The sequence below is a fragment of the Sminthopsis crassicaudata genome, chromosome 3 (assembly GCF_048593235.1).
Source record: "Sminthopsis crassicaudata isolate SCR6 chromosome 3, ASM4859323v1, whole genome shotgun sequence".
NCBI lineage: Eukaryota > Metazoa > Chordata > Mammalia > Dasyuromorphia > Dasyuridae > Sminthopsis > Sminthopsis crassicaudata.
This window is the reverse complement of record NC_133619.1, coordinates 62,932,261-62,952,191: the sequence shown is the minus strand read 5'-3', so window position 1 is coordinate 62,952,191 and position 19,931 is coordinate 62,932,261. Positions and strand designations below refer to the sequence as shown.

The following is a 19,931-nucleotide window of genomic DNA, read 5'->3' as shown; positions in this document are numbered from 1 at the left end:
CTTGCTGCAGGGCCTGCTGAATCAATGGGGCCCAACCTTGGCTGCTGCCTCGACTCCCTGAGGGAAGGGCACCGCGTCCCTGAATCACCAGAGAAGACAGGGCTGGCGCCCGCTGCCCTTGTGACACATGCTTCCTCCCCCCCTCCCCATGCTGACGCAGGGCTGGGCCCTGGGCCACCTATCAGCACAGTGGTAATTTCCCCTGGAGCCCTGGCAGGAGGCCCCCAAGAGGCGAGGCTGGATCTAGAAAGAAAGCACAGACAGAAGGGGAGAGGACCCGACTTTTAATGCCATGGCTCAAGGTCCCCAGCAAAGCAGTGGAAGAGAACAGCTGGTCATGCAGGGATGGCAGGGGCACAAAGGAGACACACACACACACACACACACACACACACACACACCCCACCACGGATAGCACCAGTGCCCTGCCCCTCCCCCATCCTCCAGGAAGGCTGGGTACCCCACCCTAGGACTCAGCCCTCCCTTCCCCAGCTAGAGCCTCCCTATGGGAGGAAGCTAATGGTCTGGCTCAAGCTCCTGTCTTCTGGAGAGTGCAGAGGCAGCAGTGTGAAGGCAGCAGGAGCTCATTCACACTGAGGAGCAAAACTGGCCTTGCAGTCTCACTTTGAGGAGAATGTGTCCTGTCAGGAGCGGGCAAAGCTGGCTGCGGTGGAGGAAGGAGCCCCCACCCAAGACGTGTCCAACTCTGGTCCTCTTTGGCCTGACCTCAGTGCCCTCGGGCCTTGAACACAAGAAAACAGGGCTAGGCCCCCTGGGCAGGGACAGGGATCATCCTCATCAGTCCTTACCTTCAGCCCACAGGAAAGGAAAAGGTACCAGGCAGCAGGGAGGGAAGGTGGCAGCAGGGAGGAAGGGCAGCAGCAGCAGCGGCTCACAAACGTGGCAAGAGAGCCCAGAGCACAAGGGGTGGGGGCAAGTTTAGTTTCAAAACACAGAGACTCTGTTTATTTCGAAAGGATTTTGCAACAAACAGTAAAATGGCTTCAGGCGGCCGCTCTACTCTTCCCCCTCATCCTCGTCCTCGTAGGAGTCGATGCCCACCTCCTCGTAATCTTTCTCCAGGGCTGCCATGTCCTCCCGAGCCTCAGAGAACTCTCCCTCCTCCATGCCCTCACCTACGTACCAGTGCACGAACGCCCTCTTGGCGTACATCAGGTCAAACTTGTGGTCCAGACGAGCCCAGGCTTCGGCGATGGCGGTCGTGTTGCTCAGCATGCACACCGCCCGCTGGACCTTGGCCAGGTCCCCGCCGGGGACCACGGTGGGCGGCTGGTAGTTGATGCCGACCTTGAAGCCAGTAGGGCACCAGTCCACAAACTGGATACTCCGCTTGGTCTTGATGGCCGCGATGGCAGCATTGACGTCTTTGGGCACCACGTCGCCACGGTACAGGAGGCAGCAGGCCATGTATTTGCCATGACGAGGGTCGCACTTCACCATCTGGTTGGCCGGCTCAAAGCAGGCGTTGGTGATCTCGGACACCGAGAGCTGCTCGTGGTAGGCCTTCTCGGCCGAGATGACGGGCGCGTAGGTGGCCAGGGGGAAATGGATCCGAGGGTAGGGCACCAGGTTGGTCTGGAACTCCGTGAGATCCACGTTCAGAGCGCCGTCGAAGCGCAGTGAGGCCGTGATGGAGGAGACGATCTGGCTGATGAGGCGGTTGAGGTTGGTGTAGGTGGGACGTTCGATGTCCAGGTTTCGGCGGCAGATGTCGTAGATGGCCTCATTGTCCACCATGAAGGCACAGTCGGAGTGCTCGAGGGTGGTGTGCGTGGTCAGGATGGAGTTGTAGGGCTCCACCACGGCCGTGGAAACCTGGGGCGCTGGGTAGATGGAGAACTCCAGCTTGGACTTCTTGCCATAGTCCACTGAGAGCCGTTCCATCAACAGGGAGGTGAAACCGGAGCCAGTGCCGCCCCCAAAGCTATGGAATACCAGGAAGCCTTGGAGTCCTGTGCATTGGTCAGACTGGAAGGCAAAGAAGGCCTTTCAGGAAGGGAGATGGGGGGGCAGGCTCTGAGGGCCCAGAGACCCTGCACCTCCTCCCCAAGCCAACCTTCCCCCAACCCCACAACCCACCAGTTTGCGGATTCGATCCAGCACAGGGTCAATGATCTCCTTGCCAATGGTGTAGTGGCCACGAGCATAATTGTTAGCAGCGTCCTCCTTACCCGTGATCAGCTGCTCTGGGTGGAAGAGTTGTTTGTAGGGGCCATTTCGGATCTCATCTGGAAGGAAGGGTGCCATACAATGTCAGGGAAAGGGAGGTGCCGTTTGCTCAGTGCGCCTCACCCTTCCACCAGACACTCTGGTTTGCAGGTGGTTTAGCCTGTCATGAGGTAGCAACAAACTGAATTCATTGTCAAGTTCAGAATGAGATCAGAACACCTTCCTTCCACAGATCGGTGAGCCTTTCAGGCAAGAACAGGAAGGCAGGAGTTACCATCCAAGGACCTACTTTCTAGAGTTTGTCCTAGATTGTTCCCTTACCCAGGCATCCCAAGTCCCCCCCCCCCCCCAGCCCCCATGTCCATCTTCTTACCGATCACTGTGGGCTCCAGGTCCACAAAGACAGCCCGAGGCACATGCTTGCCAGCTCCAGTTTCACAAAAGAAGGTGGTGAAGGAGTCATCTCCTCCCCCGACGGTCTTGTCACTGGGCATTTGCCCATCAGGCTGGATACCGTGTTCCAGGCAGTACAGCTCCCAGCAGGCATTGCCCATCTGGACACCTGCCTGCCCCACATGGACTGAAATGCATTCACGCTGAGGAACAGAGAAGAGGTGACAAAATGAGCCCTAAACTCTCCAGATTGTCCAGCCTATCATTAGTTCTAAATCTTCATTTAAGATGGTCTGTGCTTGGGAGATTCAAGACTCATGATGGGTAAAGGGCTCCAAAAATACATCATGTAAACAACAGAGTACCCCTTTAAAATTGTAGAAGATCGATTCTGAAATCTCCTGAGATGAGAAAACACTCATCAAAATGTCCACAGGTTCCCCCAAAATGCTGAAGAATCAAAGTGAGAAGAATAAGGATCAAAGTCCAGGCAGGCCTCCCAACCCCTCAAATGGGCTAGGAATGGCTAATTTATCTATAAGAAATGAGCAGGAGCTAATTCTCTTATATACAAGATGTAGGAGAATAGCACAAATCCCTACCACTTTGGGGGAGGCAATCTCGGTTAAATGACTTGTCCAGAGTCACACGGATACTATCTGAGGCTGGGATTCGAACTAAGGTACTCTATTCACTGCACCACTTAGCTGCCCTTCCTACCGCATTGTAACAGAGGACCAGAACAGCCTTTTCATCAAAAGGCTCTCAGACGCTGGAAGTCTGCATAATCTCCTCTGATGGATTCTTCACTTTGATGGTAAAAATATCAAATTCTAGGAGCAGCTGGAATTTCTCCCCTTCATGAATTAAGGTTCTGACAGTGTCCTATCAGGTTTAATATGTATCCCATACTTTTCCCTGCTTCCCAATTTAAATCCCATCCTCTCCGGAGCAAAAAAAAAAAAGAAAAAAATAGAGACTGCAGCTGCTTTTCCCACCTCCACCCCCACACTCTCAAGCCCGAAGCAACACGTCAGCTCGTCACTGTGTACCAACCGGGGAAAGCAGAGCAAAAGGTAGGGAGCCAAGAAGGAAGGAAGTAGAGCGCATGGGGGTTATAAGAATTATAGCAGAAGTCGTTCAAGGTGACGGTTCTTTTTAGTGCGAGATTAAATGCTGAAGAATCAGGGTGAGAAGAATTAAGGATCAGAGTCCAGGCGGGCCTCCCAACCCCCACCTCAGCATGGCAGAAGGAAGGTTACAAAATATTCAGCAAAGGAAGTGGAACTTGTGGTGGGGCCCGAAGGCGAGTGCCCTCCATCCTCCCTCCGCATTCCCCTTCCGCAAGGGCCACTATAGCACCCCACCCTACACCGATATAATTTCCAGAGAGGTTCCAGCCGGGATTGGATTACAGCACCCCCCCCAACCTCCGGCTATAAATACCATTCGCCCTTCCCCCCCACCCCCACCAACCTGGCCTCAACCCCGACTCTCTCCATTCCCCATCCCCAGCTGTCTCTGCCCATCAGAGCGTGCGGCCCGGAGGGGGAGGGGTTAACTCTCTACACCGTCTGAAACCCTTTCCCGCCGTCCGGTGAGCGCCTCCCAAGCATCTCTTCACCCCCCTCCACCCCCCAACTACCCAGCTCAGATGAGGGGTGCTGAGTCACGCAGGAGCGCTCGTGGGGCTGCATATTAAAAGGAAGAAGGATGCGCGAGCAGATCCCCGGGATAATCTGGCCTGCTCCCCGGCGAAGCACGTGTTCCATCCATACCAGTGGTCCCAGATGGGGGGGCAGCGAGCCGGACTTCCCTCGCGCGGGAAGGCCAAGGTGCAGGGGGGCAGCGGAGGCCGCGTGACTACCCAGGAGAGGGGGAAGGGAAGAGCTTATGCTTGGGGAAAACGGGACGGGGGCAGAGATTGGGGCCCTCTCCTGTCTATACTCCATACAAGCCCAGTCCCCACAGCCCTGAACCCCTCCTGCGTTTTCCTGAAGGTCGTAAAGCTTTCTGCTCCAGCCTGTCTAGCCTAGCCAGAACTCACACCAACACACAAATATCACTATATCCTCACAAATACACACACGTATCACATATATATACATACACACACATAGATCAAACAATTTTTTTCTTAATCTACGTGCCAGCAGGAGGGATTGGGACCGCGGGGCTGAGGACCCCGGCTAGGGCTATGGGGGTGTCCTACGGAAAAAAGGGATAAACAGAGGGTCCTAGAGGCAGGGATGGGGTTCCAGTTCGAGCCTCACTCACCATGGTGGGGGTCCGGGCTGGAATGTCTCACGTTGAGTCTACGTGACGGATCTCGGTGAGAACTGCGCTAGCTGCAGTGCCGCACTGCTCTTGTATGACTTGGGTGGGGCCAGGCGCATCCGACACGCCCACAAAGGAGGGGACGCTTAGGCGGATGACCACGCCCACCAAACATTATGGGGACGTCGCAGTCCCTGAGACCACACCCCGGCGGCGGTCGGCCGGTGGGGCCGGTTTCACCAGCTCTCTCTCCTCTGTCCCACCCAGGGGAGGCTCCAGCCCTAGGACTGGATTCCCCTGCAACACTCGGCCCGAACCCTTCCTTCGTTTTCTGCACAATGTCTGGGAGCACAATTCCAGACGCTGACGCCTCTTTCTCGGAATAGTCAGGGTCCAGGACTCTGCCGGCTAGCATGGGGAGGAGAGCGGGGAAACTTTTCATCTTACGGAACTTCCTTTCTGAACCGTTCGGGGAGGATGGCTGCACCCGGAGCCTTTAGATCCTGGCTCATTAACCTTTCTGATCCAGACCCGCGCTCCTGACACGTTTTCTAGAGAAAAGGTGCTCAGGTCCCGCTTTCTTTCCTTGCCATCCTTTCTTCCCAGGACAAGATTCCAGGTAGCTGCAGCGTCAATCAACTCTTGAACGTTCTTCTGGCTACGCCAACTGTTAATTCCAGCAGGTACCACGGTCCCCAGAGTTTCCAAAAAAGCTTGGCGAGTCCCAGGGATTGGACAGAGGAAGCCCCGGTACCCGACTCTCAAAAGATTGCCTGAGCTTTCTTTGCAAGAGTCATTGCGTCAATTTCCCTTTCCCTGCAGGTAGACAGCAACAATTTAAGGGGCGGCTCCTTGTATAGGTAAGGGATGCTACGAGTTCTTATACGACTTCACATCCCTCACCCCCCACTCAAAACCCTCATCACTGTCCCTTTTCCCATTGCTCTCAGTGCCCTAGGTGCTAGAGAGATCGGTCTCACCTCGAATTCAGTGGTCACTTTTGGACTCACATTTCCCGATTGGGCCTTCTTCTCTGGATCATGGCGAAAGAGGCTGCTTCTGCCTCTGCCAAGGAAGGGAACAAAAGTGTGGATCAATCATTGATAAATATCTTGTGCACCACTTATATATATATGTACATATGTATTATAGATATGTATATACAGGAACACAGATATGTATATATAGGTACACATTATAGATATTTATGTATATAGGTACATATATTATATATATGTATATATAGGTACACATATATTATAGATATTTTTATATAGATACATAAATATTATAGATATGCATATACAGGAACACATAGATATGTATATATAGGTACACATATAGATATTTATATATAGGTACATAAACATTATAGATATGCATATACAGGAACACATAGATATATATAGGTATACATATATTACAAATATATATATAAGTACACATATTATAGATATGTATATATTCGTATACATATATGTATAGATATGAATATATAGATATATATATGAAGGGGAAGTGGCACAGTGGATAAAGTTTGAATTGATGTACTGAGACCTGACTTCACTCTGACATGTGTTGACCATGTCAATGGACAAACTTACTTAATTTCTTAGGGTTCTCCAAACCAGGTTCAAGACTGTAAAATTGCAAAGAAATGGGCCATTTACACGGGTGGGCTCCTTACAGGAGAGCTCCCTCTTAAAATGAAATAAATTACATGTCCACTTTTAAACAATATCTTCAGCACTGTGGGGGACACAAGGAAAGGGAAAACTCGTCAACAAATGTAGTATAGTAGTTTTCAAAAAAAATTTTTTTTTGCTCCCAATAATATCATTTTTCATGAGAAATTGAAGTACACTATATGATTATCAGTATAAATTATACAATTTGGGATACATTGGCAAGGAATTCAGGACATACTCTTTGGAACCGCTGATCTTATCTGGAAGGGGAAGGCATATATATATATATGGAAAGGTAAGTAATAGAACCATGGCAATATATAAGTAAGTAATTAGTTATTCAGACAACATATATATTATAGATATTCAAAGGAGTGATGACAATGTCCAAGGAAGGCTTTAAAGGAAATGGAACTTGAGGATAAGTAGGATTCAGATAGGCAGAGAAGAGGAAGGAAAATGTAAATGGGAGAGATAACATTTTTGCTTTTGGAGCCATTGGTCTCTGTTTCATGAAGATTAGTTAAGTCATATTTATTAACTTAATCTAATAATAGCTAGCACCTCTATAACACTAAGGTTTGCAAGATACTATACTGATATTTCAATTCTAAGAATTCTATGAAGTAGGAGCTATTACATACAAAATTCTCATTGTGCAGATGAGGAAACTGAGGCTGAGAGAGGTCAAGTAACTCCCCCTAGCTAACCAGACAGCTAAGGAGAAAGATAAATATATGATAAGGGTGCATTTGTGGGATAGACCAGATTGACCAGAACCCAGTGGTTTTGCTTCTCAATGTTATGTTGTTGCCCTGCTGGATCTATTTTGCTTTTTAGAGGAGTTTCTCTTTCACATTGGATAATGATCAGTTGGAACTATAAGGCCGAGTCATCAATTTATAGGATCTTAGATTTAGAGCTATATGGGAAGTTAGAGGTCCATCAGTCTATTCCTCTTATTTTTACAAATAAGAAGGAATGTGGGGCATTCAAGGAGGACTAACACCTCTGGTAAAGGGTTTACTTAGCTTTTTTTTTTTTTTTTTTTTTTTTTTTCAGAATTGCTCATTCACCTTTGGTGTCCACTGTGCACTCAACTCTTACCTAAGATTCTTAAGAAAATGTAGCATGGATAGTGGCCACACCCTGCTAGAGTGTCTCAGCCAATCGGCTAAACCAGGTTAAAGGAAACTGATAGGTCTCAAAGCCCTTTTGAGTTGGGGGTATATTTATCCCAAGCATGTGAATTCCCTGGAGGAATTGGACAGATGAGAAAAATTTGTTTCAATGACCTTGAAGTCCACGCTAAGACAACAGCTATGTAGCTTCTAGGGCTTGATTAGATAGAGAAGATGCCAAAGTGTATCCCAGTCATCTTGACTTTTGTTCTGCCACTGGACTATGATGATTCTGAACAAGAGAGTGTGAAGCTGATGACTTTGTGTAGCTCTGCTTAGCTTAAATCCAATTCATACACAAGTCTAGACATCACCCATGATGTCACTGGTTCTCTATGAACAACAGCAACAAATAAGGAACTGGCTGAGAGGGTAAATGCCCTACTATTACCAAGTTTACAAAGTAAGAATTTGAATCAAGTTCTATCATAGCACCTCTCTAATTGCAAAGCTTACTGGGGACAAAAAAAATAGATACTAGAAAGCTGCTGTAAAGTGACCCCCAAAATTGCCTTCTTCAAATAGGAGTCCCTGAGACTTTTGTATCCACAGAGGAAATATCTTGTGTATCTTCCCAGCCTTTCCTGAGTACCTCTCATATTTTTTGGATGCCTCCTAGAACTTAAACTGGAGCACATTTAAAAAACTCATTTGCTCCTCCTTGCCAATTTCCCAATACTTACTGAAGTTTGCCTCCTTATCACTTAGGTTTGTAACCTTTGAGTCATGTGTGACTTTCCCTTTCCCTTACTACTTCTCTAAAAGCCTCGTTTGTCTCCTTCCTTAGCTATCTCCTCTCCTTTACTGCCTAATCTTCAATCTGTCCTGAATCACTGAATGGATGTTTCCATAGACAAACTGAGACCTATTAGCTTAAAAAGGCCAAGGTCTCCCACTGCCCTCTTCAGGGCCATCTTCAGTCATCCTGATCTATGTCTTGTTCTACTGGACCCAGATGGCTCTGGAGGAGAAAGTGAAGTTGGTGACTTAGCACAGCTCTCCCTCACTTAGATCCAATTAATTTATAACTATTATCTCCTGGCATTATCTCCCTTATGTCACGGTCCTCTTTGAGAATGAAGGAAAACAACAACAGTCCTGTGAACCTGACTCCTCTCCTATTCTCTAGAGTTTTTCATTCTATCTAGAAAATGAAGATGTTTTGCAACCTCCATTTTCTAATGGATTATGATAGCCTCTATTTAGATATCCCCTCAACCAATGCAGTTTTCAGTCTCTGGACCTCAAGTAACTAAATGGAAGAAAGACCGTTTCTATCCTTGGAACCTTTGGTCTACAACCCTTAAAGCCTAGGAAAACCACATTTATAACCAACTTAATAAGCTAGCATTCATAAAGGATTTTAAGGTTTACAAAGTTCTGTACAGATATTTTAATCCTAACAATCCTGTCAGATACTAAATACATATAAAATCCTCATTATATAGATAAGGAAATTTAGGCTAAAAAAGATTAAGTGATTTCTTTCTTGGTTAGTAAAGGTCCAAGATAGGTTTTGAACTCAAATTTTCCTGAGTTTAAGTCCTAAATCTAAGTGATCCTCTGTGCCTCCTAGCTATCTACTGGGATTTGAGATGCTCTAGGAAAGCCCTATTGTCTCCCATTATTTCAGATGCCACTATTTTGGAAATAACACTATAAGAAATTCATTTTTGGAGGGTTCCTTTTTTTCTTTCTAGGGAGTCCTACTGTGTAACTTTAATCCTTAGTTTGGACTCCCAGACAAGCTCCCAAGATGTAACTGTATCCCAGCAACATAGTCTCAGAATTCATGTTAACTGAGTTGAATCTAGAGTTCATCCCCACTGGTGAATCAAGCATTTATTAATTGCTATTATGTATCAAATTCTGCGCTAATTGTTGAGCATACAAAGAAAAGGCAACATTCTCTGTCCTCAAGAAACAATTGAATGGAGGAGACAGCATGCAAAGAATTATTATATGAACAAGATATATATAAAATAAAATAAGCTCAGAAGGAAGGCATTGACATTGAGGAGGACTAGAAAAGGTTTTTTTTTTTTTTTTTTGTAGAAGAATGGACATTAACTAAGGAAGTCAGTAAATGGAGATGAAGAGGCAGAGTATTTTAGGCATGGTGGGGATAGAGAAAAATTCTTGGAGCTGGCAAATGGAGTGTCTTGCTGGCTTGAAGACTATGGGTGAGGGGAGGGGAGGAAGGAGACAAAGAATAAAAGTTCCTTTTTGGAAATATCTATGTATAGCCTAGGTCGCTATAGATGTATGGCTAAAAGGGTTCTTAGCTTCTTTATAAATATTCAGGGTTACAGTGCAGGTATCAGTCACCAGACTGCCTTCTTGCCCCAGAAAAATGAAAAAACAAACACATACACACAACACAGACCATGAACAGTAGACACCATTTTACTTTCCTCTTCAGTAGGAGGTCTTACCTTTGTCTGCATTTCCTCAGTCCTCTAGAGGCATAGTATCTCTCCGTGTTTTATTCTTTTAGAAACAAAAAGAACTCCAATTAGTCCTTCTTTCACCCTGAGGATCAGCATAGGCACTCCAAATTTATGATACTATTCTAAAAGCTTAGATTCTCCCAAAAGAATAAGCAACTTGGGATGGTTAGGGAAGCAACCCCTCTATCATCCTAATTGGTGGTATTATGGAGAAACTCTAATATTTCTGGCCTAGTTTGTCCAGTGATCTATATGTTCCCTAATTATTTTCTCTGCTTGTGCTTTGGGACCACCCCCTTATTCCCTATCATTTCCCTTGGACATTTTTAGAAATATTCCAGACCAGGAATTTCCCAGTTTCCTAGTTGGTTTCTCCATGCCTCTGACACAGAGTTTGGAAAGCAATCCCAAAATCCCTTTTCCTACATATGGAAATATCTGAGTAGCTTTGTTTTTTAATTATCAGCACTCCTGGAGCTGCCCTGACCTCCAAGCTGAATAAGCTTCTTTGAAGCATGGACTTTAGAGTTCTAGTCCATGGCAGATTCATAGGATCATAGATTGTTAGTTGGAAAAGAACCTAGAGGTTATCTAGCACCCTTCATTACAGCTAAGGTCTAGAGAGATTGATTAAGTGACTTATTCAAGGTGACACAAGCAGGAAATGACAGTCAAGACTTGAACTCAAGTCTTCTGAGCCAAAATCCAGCACTTTTCCCCATCCCTCCCATACTTCGCAGTCTGAAGACCAAAGTGCATATAGTTTCTAGTGATATCTTTGTGTCCATCCTCTGCCTGTTCTCAGTCCTGCTTTAGAGATAGTAATCTTGGTCCCAATGTGATAAGAACATTGGTGAAATACCCTAAATTGGGGATGTTAATCCTTTCCCAGAGTAAAGGAGGGAGTCATATTCTTCCTGTGTTCCCTCATTTCCTCCTTCCAAGCCAATCTCTGCTCATTGGTCTCAGAAAATGGGGGAGCGGGAGGGAATGTAAAAACAAACAAAAAGAGCCTGAATATACAATATGTTACACGTGCATGAATGTATGATAACATTGTATATATATATTGTTTATAACAATCCTTTTTAAAGACCTAGCACAAAGTGCAAAGGGAAACTGCCTTGGAGTCTACCAGTTCAGTGCCAACCAGTCTTAAACCAATTACTTTATCCTCAGTGGATGAAACTTAAAGAGCTCTCCTCATTTTTGATGAGTTATTACAGGACATGTCCCAGTAAATATCTCCCAGTGATCTAAACAGGCAAATCCATTCTATTCATAGAATGGAACAATCTAGATCTAAAATAAAGAATTCTCATCACCCATGTTAGCTCCACACCCCTAAATCCCTCTTCTCCCCAAACATTACTATGTCCAGATGATCTTCTTTTAAAATAATGCAAGGAGAGAATAAATGTATCTCCACTATTAGAATGAATGACCTTCTGGATATTTTTAATGTTATATTTTGCCTTGAGAAGAAGGATTGAGGGAAATGACCTATAATAATAACTCACATTTATATAATACTATAAAGTTTGTAAAACACTGTACATACATGATCTAATTTGATCACTAATATCCCCATTTTGTATTTAAGAAAAACTGAGACTTAGTTGTTAAATGGCCTGCCCAAAGTCACAGTGGTAATATACTCCTAAGGCATGATATATGAAGCCTTCCTGACTTCAAACACAGTTCTTTATCTGTTATACCATGAGTGTCCTACAAGAGAGAAAGTGGTCAAAATGGTACAAAGAAAGAGAGGCAATGGAGGTATGCTTAAAAACCCAACCTGGCACACCAATGAAATGGCATGTGTTCAAGGACAGTCTTTCAAAGCCTCTTTCTATGGAAGGAGGAGGCTGACTATAGTGTAGATGGAAGAATTGAGCTTCAGAAATGAATTTCACCTTTTGTATTTATAAGATTTAGAATTGGAGGTAACTGCAGAAATCATTAAATTCAACTATTTCATTTGATAGTTAAGAAAACAGATCATCAAGTAAGTATTTTGCCCAAGTAATCCAATTAGTCATTGGGAGAGTTGCCATTTGAACCTAGGCCTTCCAGTGCCAAATACAAAGATTCTTCCATTAAGTTATGCATGAGGAAATGAACATTTCATAGAATTTTAGGATTCCTTCAATTATCCTCCATACCTGTATTTGGTGTTTACTTCCCTTTGGCTTGATTTGTTCTGAGTCATTGCAGGTGTTCCATCCCAATTCCAAAACTCCATTTAGACATTTGGGGCTAGAGTTTAAGGGGAAGAGTTCCCTAAGAACTTTTCTGTGGTCTGTGAAGGCCTTGGGTGTGACTCCAGGAAACAAGCTGGGGCAACAGAGGCTCTGTGTACCTGCCCTGTTACCATGCCCACAGTTACTGAGCCCAGGGCACCTTTTCCTCCAGCTTTCTGTTTGGGCTGTGAGCCAGCAAGCTCAAGCCATGGTAACCAAACTGACGAGTCTGCTTCTCTGAGGTTGTTTCTAACAACACACCCCCCTGAGAGTCTAACCCAGATTATAAGAAGAGATCTCTCTGGCTGTTCTCACTCATTCAGATCACTGTCATTCCTGAAGCATCATTTGACATACAACATCAGAGCAAGATGGTAAGTCTAAGGAAGGGGCTTAAGTGGTGGTGACAGGTAACACAGGGTAAGGATCAAAAAGAGGGGCTGTTTGCTAGTATAAAAGAAATCTTCAGAAGTGTGAGTGTGTGTGTGTGTGTGTGTGTGTGTGTGTGTGTGTGTGTGTGTGTTGGGATGCACTATGGTATGTTGCTAGGGGAAGAAGCAACTGTACAATATACAATATACATCTCTGTAAAAGGATGTGTCCCAGAAACAGGAGAGACTGGCAGTAAAGAGTGTTTTTTTCTGAGATGGGAGGAGTTTTAGGAGTGGGGAGATGATAGGTTTTAGGAGATAGGGGAGATAGTGAGGTGTTGAATCATATTTGCATTCTTGGAGCTAAGACTATCCAGCAAAAGAAAAAGTTCGTTGGTTTCCCCCTAAAAGGGTAATGACAATTACAGGGAAAACAGAACTAGCCCAGAAAGTTTATAGTTTTCTTTAATGATTAAAGCCCCAAATTCTAAAGTCTAGGGAGTTGACCAAGAATTTGCTCTAAAGCTTTTTGAAATGAACTCATTTCATCTTCTTACCTGACCAGCTGTGTGTGAATTAAGACAAATCCCATTTAGAAGTGACTTTCTTTTCCCAACAAATTCCAAGGGAGCTGCTCATCCGCTTCCCTTTCCCTTTGATCCTTTTGCTTTTATCTGAATGTTTCTCCCCTGTGCCTCCTTCATCTAGTTTCTCTTCAGAGTACTGGGGTGTGTGTGTTGGGATGTGCTGTGATGTGTTGCTAGGAGAAGTAACTGCAGAATAAACAATATATATTTACATAAAAAGTTGAGAATATGCTAGAAGCAGGAGAAACTTGCAGTATAGAAAAAGGTGGGATTTAGGTAGTTTTTTGCTTTTTGTTTTTTAGGGAAAAGCAGATTTTAAAATGAGGCAAAGCGGTTTGGGAGTGGGACATTGGGGTCTGAGCCATATGCGGGCTCATTCAGCTAAGAATACTGAGCACAAGAAATTCAGGGGTCCCCTCCAAAAGGTAATAGCAATTATAGAGAAAACAGAAAAGTACTCAGAATATTTTTGTAGTTTTCTTTATTAATGCCCTAAATCCTAAATTCTCTAGAGTCTGATCCTCTATTAATCTGTTCTAAAGCACTCTGAAATGAACTCAGGTTAGCTTCTTATCTGACCATCTCTTTGTGAATTTCTCTTTAGAAATTAGAAGTAGAATTAGAGGAATTAGAATTCTTCTTTAGATGTGGCTTCCTTTATTTTCTCCACAAATTCCAGCCCAATTGCTTCCCTTTCCTTTTGACCCCTCTGCTTTCATCTGAATTCATTTCTTCCTCAATACCTCCTTTAGACAGTTTCTTAGGTGCATAGTTATAATCATATCACACTTTTACTTGAAATTACCTCTATTAGTTTAATATTTAACACCCTCTACAAACCAATTCCAACCTATCTTTTCAGATTGAAAAGGGTAGGTGGAGGAGTATATGGCTGGGTACCTTTTTCTTTCTCTTGTTGGATCTCAAAAATCTGCTTTAGGCCAAGGATTAAAAATTCATACCTTCCTTTCAGTCTTAGGTCACATGGTGAGGAAATCAAGGGACTTTTTTTTAAGAGATTTTAAATGCACTCCAGAAATATGTATGGCTAAAAGAGAAAAAAGCCTCAGCAGTTTCACTGAGCTCTACCTGAGGATTCCTAGATTCCAGACCCATTCCTGCCTTTTCCACTAAATTCTCTGGCTTAAACATGAACAAAAAATTCTCTCCTTTCCACTTTTCCTCCTCCTTATTATCTCTTGTTTCCTGCACTGTCACTTAAATCTAGCTCCTATCCTTTAAAGGATCCTCATTTCCTCTCTGGCAAGAATTAGCTGTATCTTTTTTTGCCAGACTGCAGAATTTTCTACAAGATGCCTAGTCATTAGAGACAAAACTTCCCAATCTACAATTGCCCTCCAGGGTTTCAGCCTTCCTGCTCAAAGCTAGGTTGGGGCACCCTAGAATTTAGTACCTTCTAGTCAACATCTGATCTCCTTACACTCTAATCTTACGTTTCCAGCTGCATGTTAACCAGCTTCATCTGGATGCCCAATTGGCATCAAATTCAACAAGTCATCATCTTCATTTCAAAATCCTACTGTCCTAGTTCTATTGATGGCATTAACCATTCTCCCAGTTACTTAAGCTTAAATCTTGAAGTTGTCTGAGAACTTTCCTCATCCTTGCCTCTCCACCATCCCCCCCCTCCCCTACATTCAAGACCAAGCCCTTCTCATTCTACCCTGGCAATAAAATTTCTGGCACTCATTATTCCTCTCTATTCACACTACTGCCATTGTATTTGAGATCCATGTTATGTCTTACCTGGACTATTGTAATAACTCCCTAATTTGTCTTTCTGAATCATCATCCCTTTCTTCACAACCAAAACTTCCTACAGTTGCCAGAATCTTAATGCACATGTCTGACCATGCTCTTCCCTTGCCCAAAGACATTTGGTGGCTTCTCATTACTCTCAGAATAAAATATGAGCTCTTTTGATAATTACCTCAGACTCTCCACAATTTGGCTCCAAATTTCCCTTCCAGAACTATTCCATACTATTCCTCTTTACAGTCAACTGTATCCTAATCAAATTCTTCCTGTTTTCCTTCTAATTAAACCCCTTCCTGTTTACTCTCACATCTGTGTCATTTTACACAGGTTGCTCTCAATGTTTGAGACACACCCCCTTTCCATGTGACACAGTGGGTAGAATGCTAGATTAGGGATCCAAGGATCTAGCATCAGATCCTACTTCTGATAAATGACTCAAGAGAAAAGACAATGTTATTTTTTTTCTTTAATTCCCTATACCTTGCATATAATAATCAAATATTAGGGATTCTTGTTGGTTGAATTATTATTTTTCATGAATTGGACACCAAAAAATTAGATTATTTAGACCTTTTTCACCATCCTAGGAACTTCAGTTCTCCCTCTTGGAGTTCAATTTCCTTATCTGTAAAGTTAAGGCATTGAAGTGGGCAATTTTCTACAATTCTTTCTAGCTCAAAATTTTGTAATAATTTATACTGAGGCAGGAAAGGAAACCCTTTTCTGGAAGACCAGCTTCTCTCTTTCACAAATATTTCTTTTCTTTTCTCCTAGCGTGAGTGTATTTCAATCCATGTGGGTCAGGCTGGTGTGCAGATTGGTAATGCCTGTTGGGAGCTGTACTGCCTGGAGCATGGCATTCAACCTGATGGGCAGATGCCCAGTGACAAGACCATTGGAGGGGGTGATGACTCCTTCAATACCTTCTTCAGTGAAACTGGGGCTGGCAAGCATGTGCCTCGGGCTGTCTTTGTGGACTTGGAGCCCACGGTGATTGGTGAGTTCAGCTTCCCTCTACGCACTTGCCCTTAGCCCTATTTATCACATCCAGATCTTTTATTCCACTGAAGATCATAGGAGCTGAAAATATTCCCTATTCTTAGTTTTTATTATTATAGCAATTAATTGGAGTTAAAACTGAAGATATGTCTTTTAGTCTCTAAGCATCAAGGATCTATTTTTGGTTCAAGATGATCCTCTATTCCCCTACTCCCATTTCAAAGTAAAGCACACTGCTCTGAATATATTCTCATTGGTAAATGTTTATTGATTTGAAGGTCTTTAGCTATAATTATAACTAGATGAGGATACAAAGATAAGGACCTTTAAGTAGGGTGTCTTCAGCCCCCCAAATTTCTCAGACTACGCTAACCTACTTCAACCAGACTATAAGACATGGAAAGACCAAAGTTTATGTTCATTGCAGATGAGGTTCGAACTGGCACCTACCGCCAGCTTTTCCATCCAGAGCAGCTCATCACAGGCAAGGAAGATGCTGCCAACAATTATGCACGAGGCCACTACACTATCGGGAAAGAACTTATTGACTTGGTACTAGATCGAATCCGAAAGCTGGTAAGAATTGCCTATTCAAAGAAGAGGAGGATTGTGGGGGCACTGGGGAAGCTAGGTTCTTTCCCCTTGTAGTAGTGAGGAAGAAGAGGGACCAGACAGGGAAAAAGGAAATTCTAGTTTAAGAGGAAAATCTCATTTTGAGGTCCCAGAAGTAGAATAAGAACAGATAAAAGGCTGGCCACTAACAGGATTTGAAAGTGAGGAACTCTATTTTCCTTAAAGGTAGGGATCATATCTTGTTGGTATCACACAGCATTGCTAAACACATGGTAAGTAAGAGCCAGTGGACTGATTGAGAGAGCTATGAAATCCAGTAATATCCTATGGGAAAGCCTACATAATAAATTTAGACAGATAGCTAGTATAAAACACAAGGATCCCAATAATCGATTAACATAGTTGAAAGGGATACAAACTTCTTTCTCTGGCCATTTGCTGAGTACCCAGTGACTGATTTTGGCAACTCACTAAGAGCAAAACAAAAACAAAGACAACAAGCCACCCTTTCTTCTTTTGACCATTTAATATATAGCACTTCCAGAATTAGGGTGAAACAGGAGTCTAGGGAAATTGGAGGGAATAGACTGGTTCTTAAATCATGTCTAGAGCAAATGGCAGAAAACTGATCCTTTGGAATGTCAGATATTTTTCCAAAGTAAAAGAGGAGGAAGACGAAAAAATTTTTTTCTTTGAGGGATAGCAGAAAGGATCCCCTGAACCCTTTGCTCATTTCTGTGAAGTGTCTTGTGAAGGGCTTTCAAAAGTCCTTAAAAAAAACAAAAACAAAACAAAACAAAAAAAAATTCAAGGATTTCAAATAATTTTCTTTTCTGTCTTTTTTTCCCCCTCACACTTGTGGCATCTTGTCACATTTTTCATTTTCTCCTTCCTGACCTTCCTCATTTCCAGGCTGACCAATGTACAGGACTCCAGGGTTTCCTTATTTTCCATAGCTTTGGGGGTGGCACTGGCTCCGGTTTCACCTCCCTGTTGATGGAACGGCTCTCAGTGGACTATGGCAAGAAGTCCAAGCTGGAGTTCTCCATCTACCCAGCCCCCCAAATTTCTACGGCTGTGGTGGAGCCCTACAACTCCATCCTGACCACGCACACCACCCTCGAGCACTCCGACTGTGCCTTCATGGTGGACAATGAGGCCATCTATGACATCTGCCGCCGAAACCTGGACATCGAACGTCCTACCTACACAAACCTCAATCGTCTCATAGGTCAGATTGTTTCTTCTATCACAGCTTCTCTTCGTTTTGATGGCGCCCTTAATGTAGATCTCACAGAGTTCCAGACTAACCTGGTGCCTTATCCTAGAATCCATTTCCCCCTGGCCACCTACGCGCCTGTCATCTCGGCCGAGAAGGCCTACCACGAGCAGCTCTCGGTGTCCGAGATCACCAACGCCTGTTTTGAGCCAGCCAACCAGATGGTGAAGTGTGACCCTCGTCATGGCAAATACATGGCCTGCTGCCTCCTGTACCGTGGCGACGTGGTGCCCAAAGACGTCAATGCTGCCATCGCCACTATCAAGACCAAGCGTACCATTCAGTTTGTGGACTGGTGCCCTACTGGCTTCAAGGTCGGCATCAACTACCAGCCACCCACCGTGGTCCCTGGCGGGGACCTGGCTAAGGTCCAGCGGGCGGTGTGCATGCTGAGCAACACGACCGCCATCGCCGAAGCCTGGGCTCGTCTGGACCACAAGTTTGACCTGATGTACGCCAAGAGGGCATTCGTGCACTGGTATGTAGGTGAAGGTATGGAGGAAGGAGAGTTCTCTGAGGCTCGGGAGGACATGGCAGCCCTGGAGAAAGATTACGAGGAAGTGGGCATGGATAGTTTGGAAGGGGAAGGGGAGGAAGAAGAGGGAGATGAGTACTAAATAAAGAACTTGGAAGCTTATTTCAAATAAAGTGTCTTATTCTCATTGTCCACATGTGTTTCCTCCTTTTGTCTATCTCTGAGATTTAGAAATTTGAATGGGAGTTGAGGTTCTAATCCTAAAAAGAAATAGCACTTGGTGCCTCTCTGTCCCACAAACTTTCTATTCAGGCTCTGAATTTACTCCCAGACAGGAGAAATGAAGAGGGGGATAAATCAGCCTTTTTAGAGTGGGAGTTAATTGAGTACAGGATTTTAAAATCACAAAACATGCTAGAAGATCAGTAATCACAGCTATCTGAGACTCAATTATTTCTGCATTTTTTTTCCTTATAAGAAATGCCCAGGACTGGCAGGTGAATAAGGAGACTTTTAAGACCCAGAGAGGTTGCACTTCTAGTGCAGTTAATAACTCCTGACTTCAATTGATCAAGCAACTAGCTTCCTGAGAGATGGGATTACTTAGAGGCATGCACCAGCATGTTCAGTTCATATTGCAGTGGTATTCTAATTAGTCACAAGTCTCTCCCACCCTGCCTCCCTCCACCCAATTCCAATGACTACTTACTACCTCTAGGAATTAATACAAAAGTCCTTTGTTGGCATTTAAAGCTCTCCACAGCTTGCTGTGTCCTGCCTTTGAAATCAAAAGGCTTCTTTTATATACTCTACAATCCAATCATCTCTGACCTACTTCTTCATACAACAATCTTCAATCTCCATGCATCTACAAACATTCCCCAAGCCTAAAATGTCCTCTCCCCCACCAAGGTTGCCTTGCTTCTATTTTGTATGCTATCTTCTCTCTCTCTCTGATCCATCCATCCATCCATCCATCCATCCATCCATCCATCCATCTACCTACCTACCTATATCTATCATCTCTATCTGTCTGTCTATCTATCTATTTATCTATCTAATCTTTGGTCTTCCCTATTAGAAAGGAAACGCCTTAAGGGCAGGGAATATTTGTTTTTTGTTTTTTTTTTTCTTTCTGTGTCCCTAGAACTCAGCACAGTGTTAGCTACATGGTAAATACTTGATACTTTTTCATTGTTTTAATTTAATTTGGTTGTTTAGGGATCAGATTATTTGTCTTCCAATGCTTATCTATATTCATCATGTTCATTGTATCTTTTGCTAAGTAGTACTTCTTTATATACATGTACCTCAATCTACTTTGTTTCTAATCTTTTGATAACATAAAATACAAAGTGTTACTTAGCTAAAATGATCTGATACAAAGTAAAGCAAAAGGAACCAGGAAAACAGGATAAATGACTACAATGATATTAATAGAAAAAA

At 44.0% G+C, this 19,931-nt stretch overlaps 2 protein-coding genes and 1 long non-coding RNA gene across 9 annotated transcripts; 1 reads left to right on the top strand and 2 right to left on the bottom strand.

Annotated features, from left to right (window-relative positions):
- Positions 1–938: 938 nt before the first annotated feature.
- On the bottom strand, positions 939–4,984 carry TUBA4A (tubulin alpha 4a). The gene is made up of 4 exons (XM_074298703.1): positions 4,861–4,984; positions 2,564–2,786; positions 2,101–2,249; positions 939–1,989 (listed from the first exon to the last, which is right to left on the bottom strand). The coding sequence occupies exons 1-4, from the start codon at positions 4,861–4,863 to the stop codon at positions 1,018–1,020; spliced, it is 1,347 nt and encodes a 448-aa protein (XP_074154804.1). The 5' UTR covers positions 4,864–4,984; the 3' UTR covers positions 939–1,017.
- A 53-nt stretch (positions 4,985–5,037) lies between these two features.
- LOC141560471 (tubulin alpha-1D chain) lies at positions 5,038–18,658 on the top strand. 6 transcript variants are annotated; one of them, XM_074298697.1, is made up of 7 exons: positions 5,038–5,543; positions 5,683–5,720; positions 12,746–12,796; positions 13,683–13,805; positions 15,934–16,156; positions 16,586–16,734; positions 17,644–18,658. In XM_074298697.1, the coding sequence occupies exons 3-7, from the start codon at positions 12,794–12,796 to the stop codon at positions 18,625–18,627; spliced, it is 1,482 nt and encodes a 493-aa protein (XP_074154798.1). In that variant the 5' UTR covers positions 5,038–5,543; positions 5,683–5,720; positions 12,746–12,793; the 3' UTR covers positions 18,628–18,658. The 6 variants fall into 6 exon arrangements, with proteins under 6 accessions (XP_074154798.1, XP_074154799.1, XP_074154800.1 ...); XM_074298698.1 differs by having other exon boundaries at positions 5,041–5,543; positions 12,595–12,796; XM_074298699.1 differs by lacking the exon at positions 5,683–5,720 and having other exon boundaries at positions 5,057–5,543.
- Positions 5,554–12,480, bottom strand: LOC141560475 (uncharacterized). 2 transcript variants are annotated; one of them, XR_012487724.1, is made up of 4 exons: positions 12,345–12,480; positions 10,165–10,219; positions 5,841–5,925; positions 5,554–5,676 (listed from the first exon to the last, which is right to left on the bottom strand). It is a non-coding gene; the product is annotated as an uncharacterized LOC141560475 (long non-coding RNA). The 2 variants fall into 2 exon arrangements; XR_012487725.1 differs by lacking the exons at positions 10,165–10,219; positions 12,345–12,480 and adding an exon at positions 6,465–6,600.
- Positions 18,659–19,931: the final 1,273 nt, after the last annotated feature.

What these genes read in the sequence shown, in the direction of transcription:
- TUBA4A (XM_074298703.1), bottom strand. An exon ending in CCTGGAGCCCACAGTGATCG is followed by an intron (nt 2,250 to 2,563) that starts GTAAGAAGATGG and finishes CCTTCCTTCCAG; the next exon opens with ATGAGATCCGAAATGGCCCC. An exon ending in TGGATCGAATCCGCAAACTG is followed by an intron (nt 1,990 to 2,100) that starts GTGGGTTGTGGG and finishes TTTGCCTTCCAG; the next exon opens with TCTGACCAATGCACAGGACT.
- LOC141560471 (XM_074298697.1), top strand. An exon ending in TCAGGGGTCCCCTCCAAAAG is followed by an intron (nt 13,806 to 15,933) that starts GTAATAGCAATT and finishes CTTTTCTCCTAG; the next exon opens with CGTGAGTGTATTTCAATCCA. An exon ending in CTTGGAGCCCACGGTGATTG is followed by an intron (nt 16,157 to 16,585) that starts GTGAGTTCAGCT and finishes TGTTCATTGCAG; the next exon opens with ATGAGGTTCGAACTGGCACC.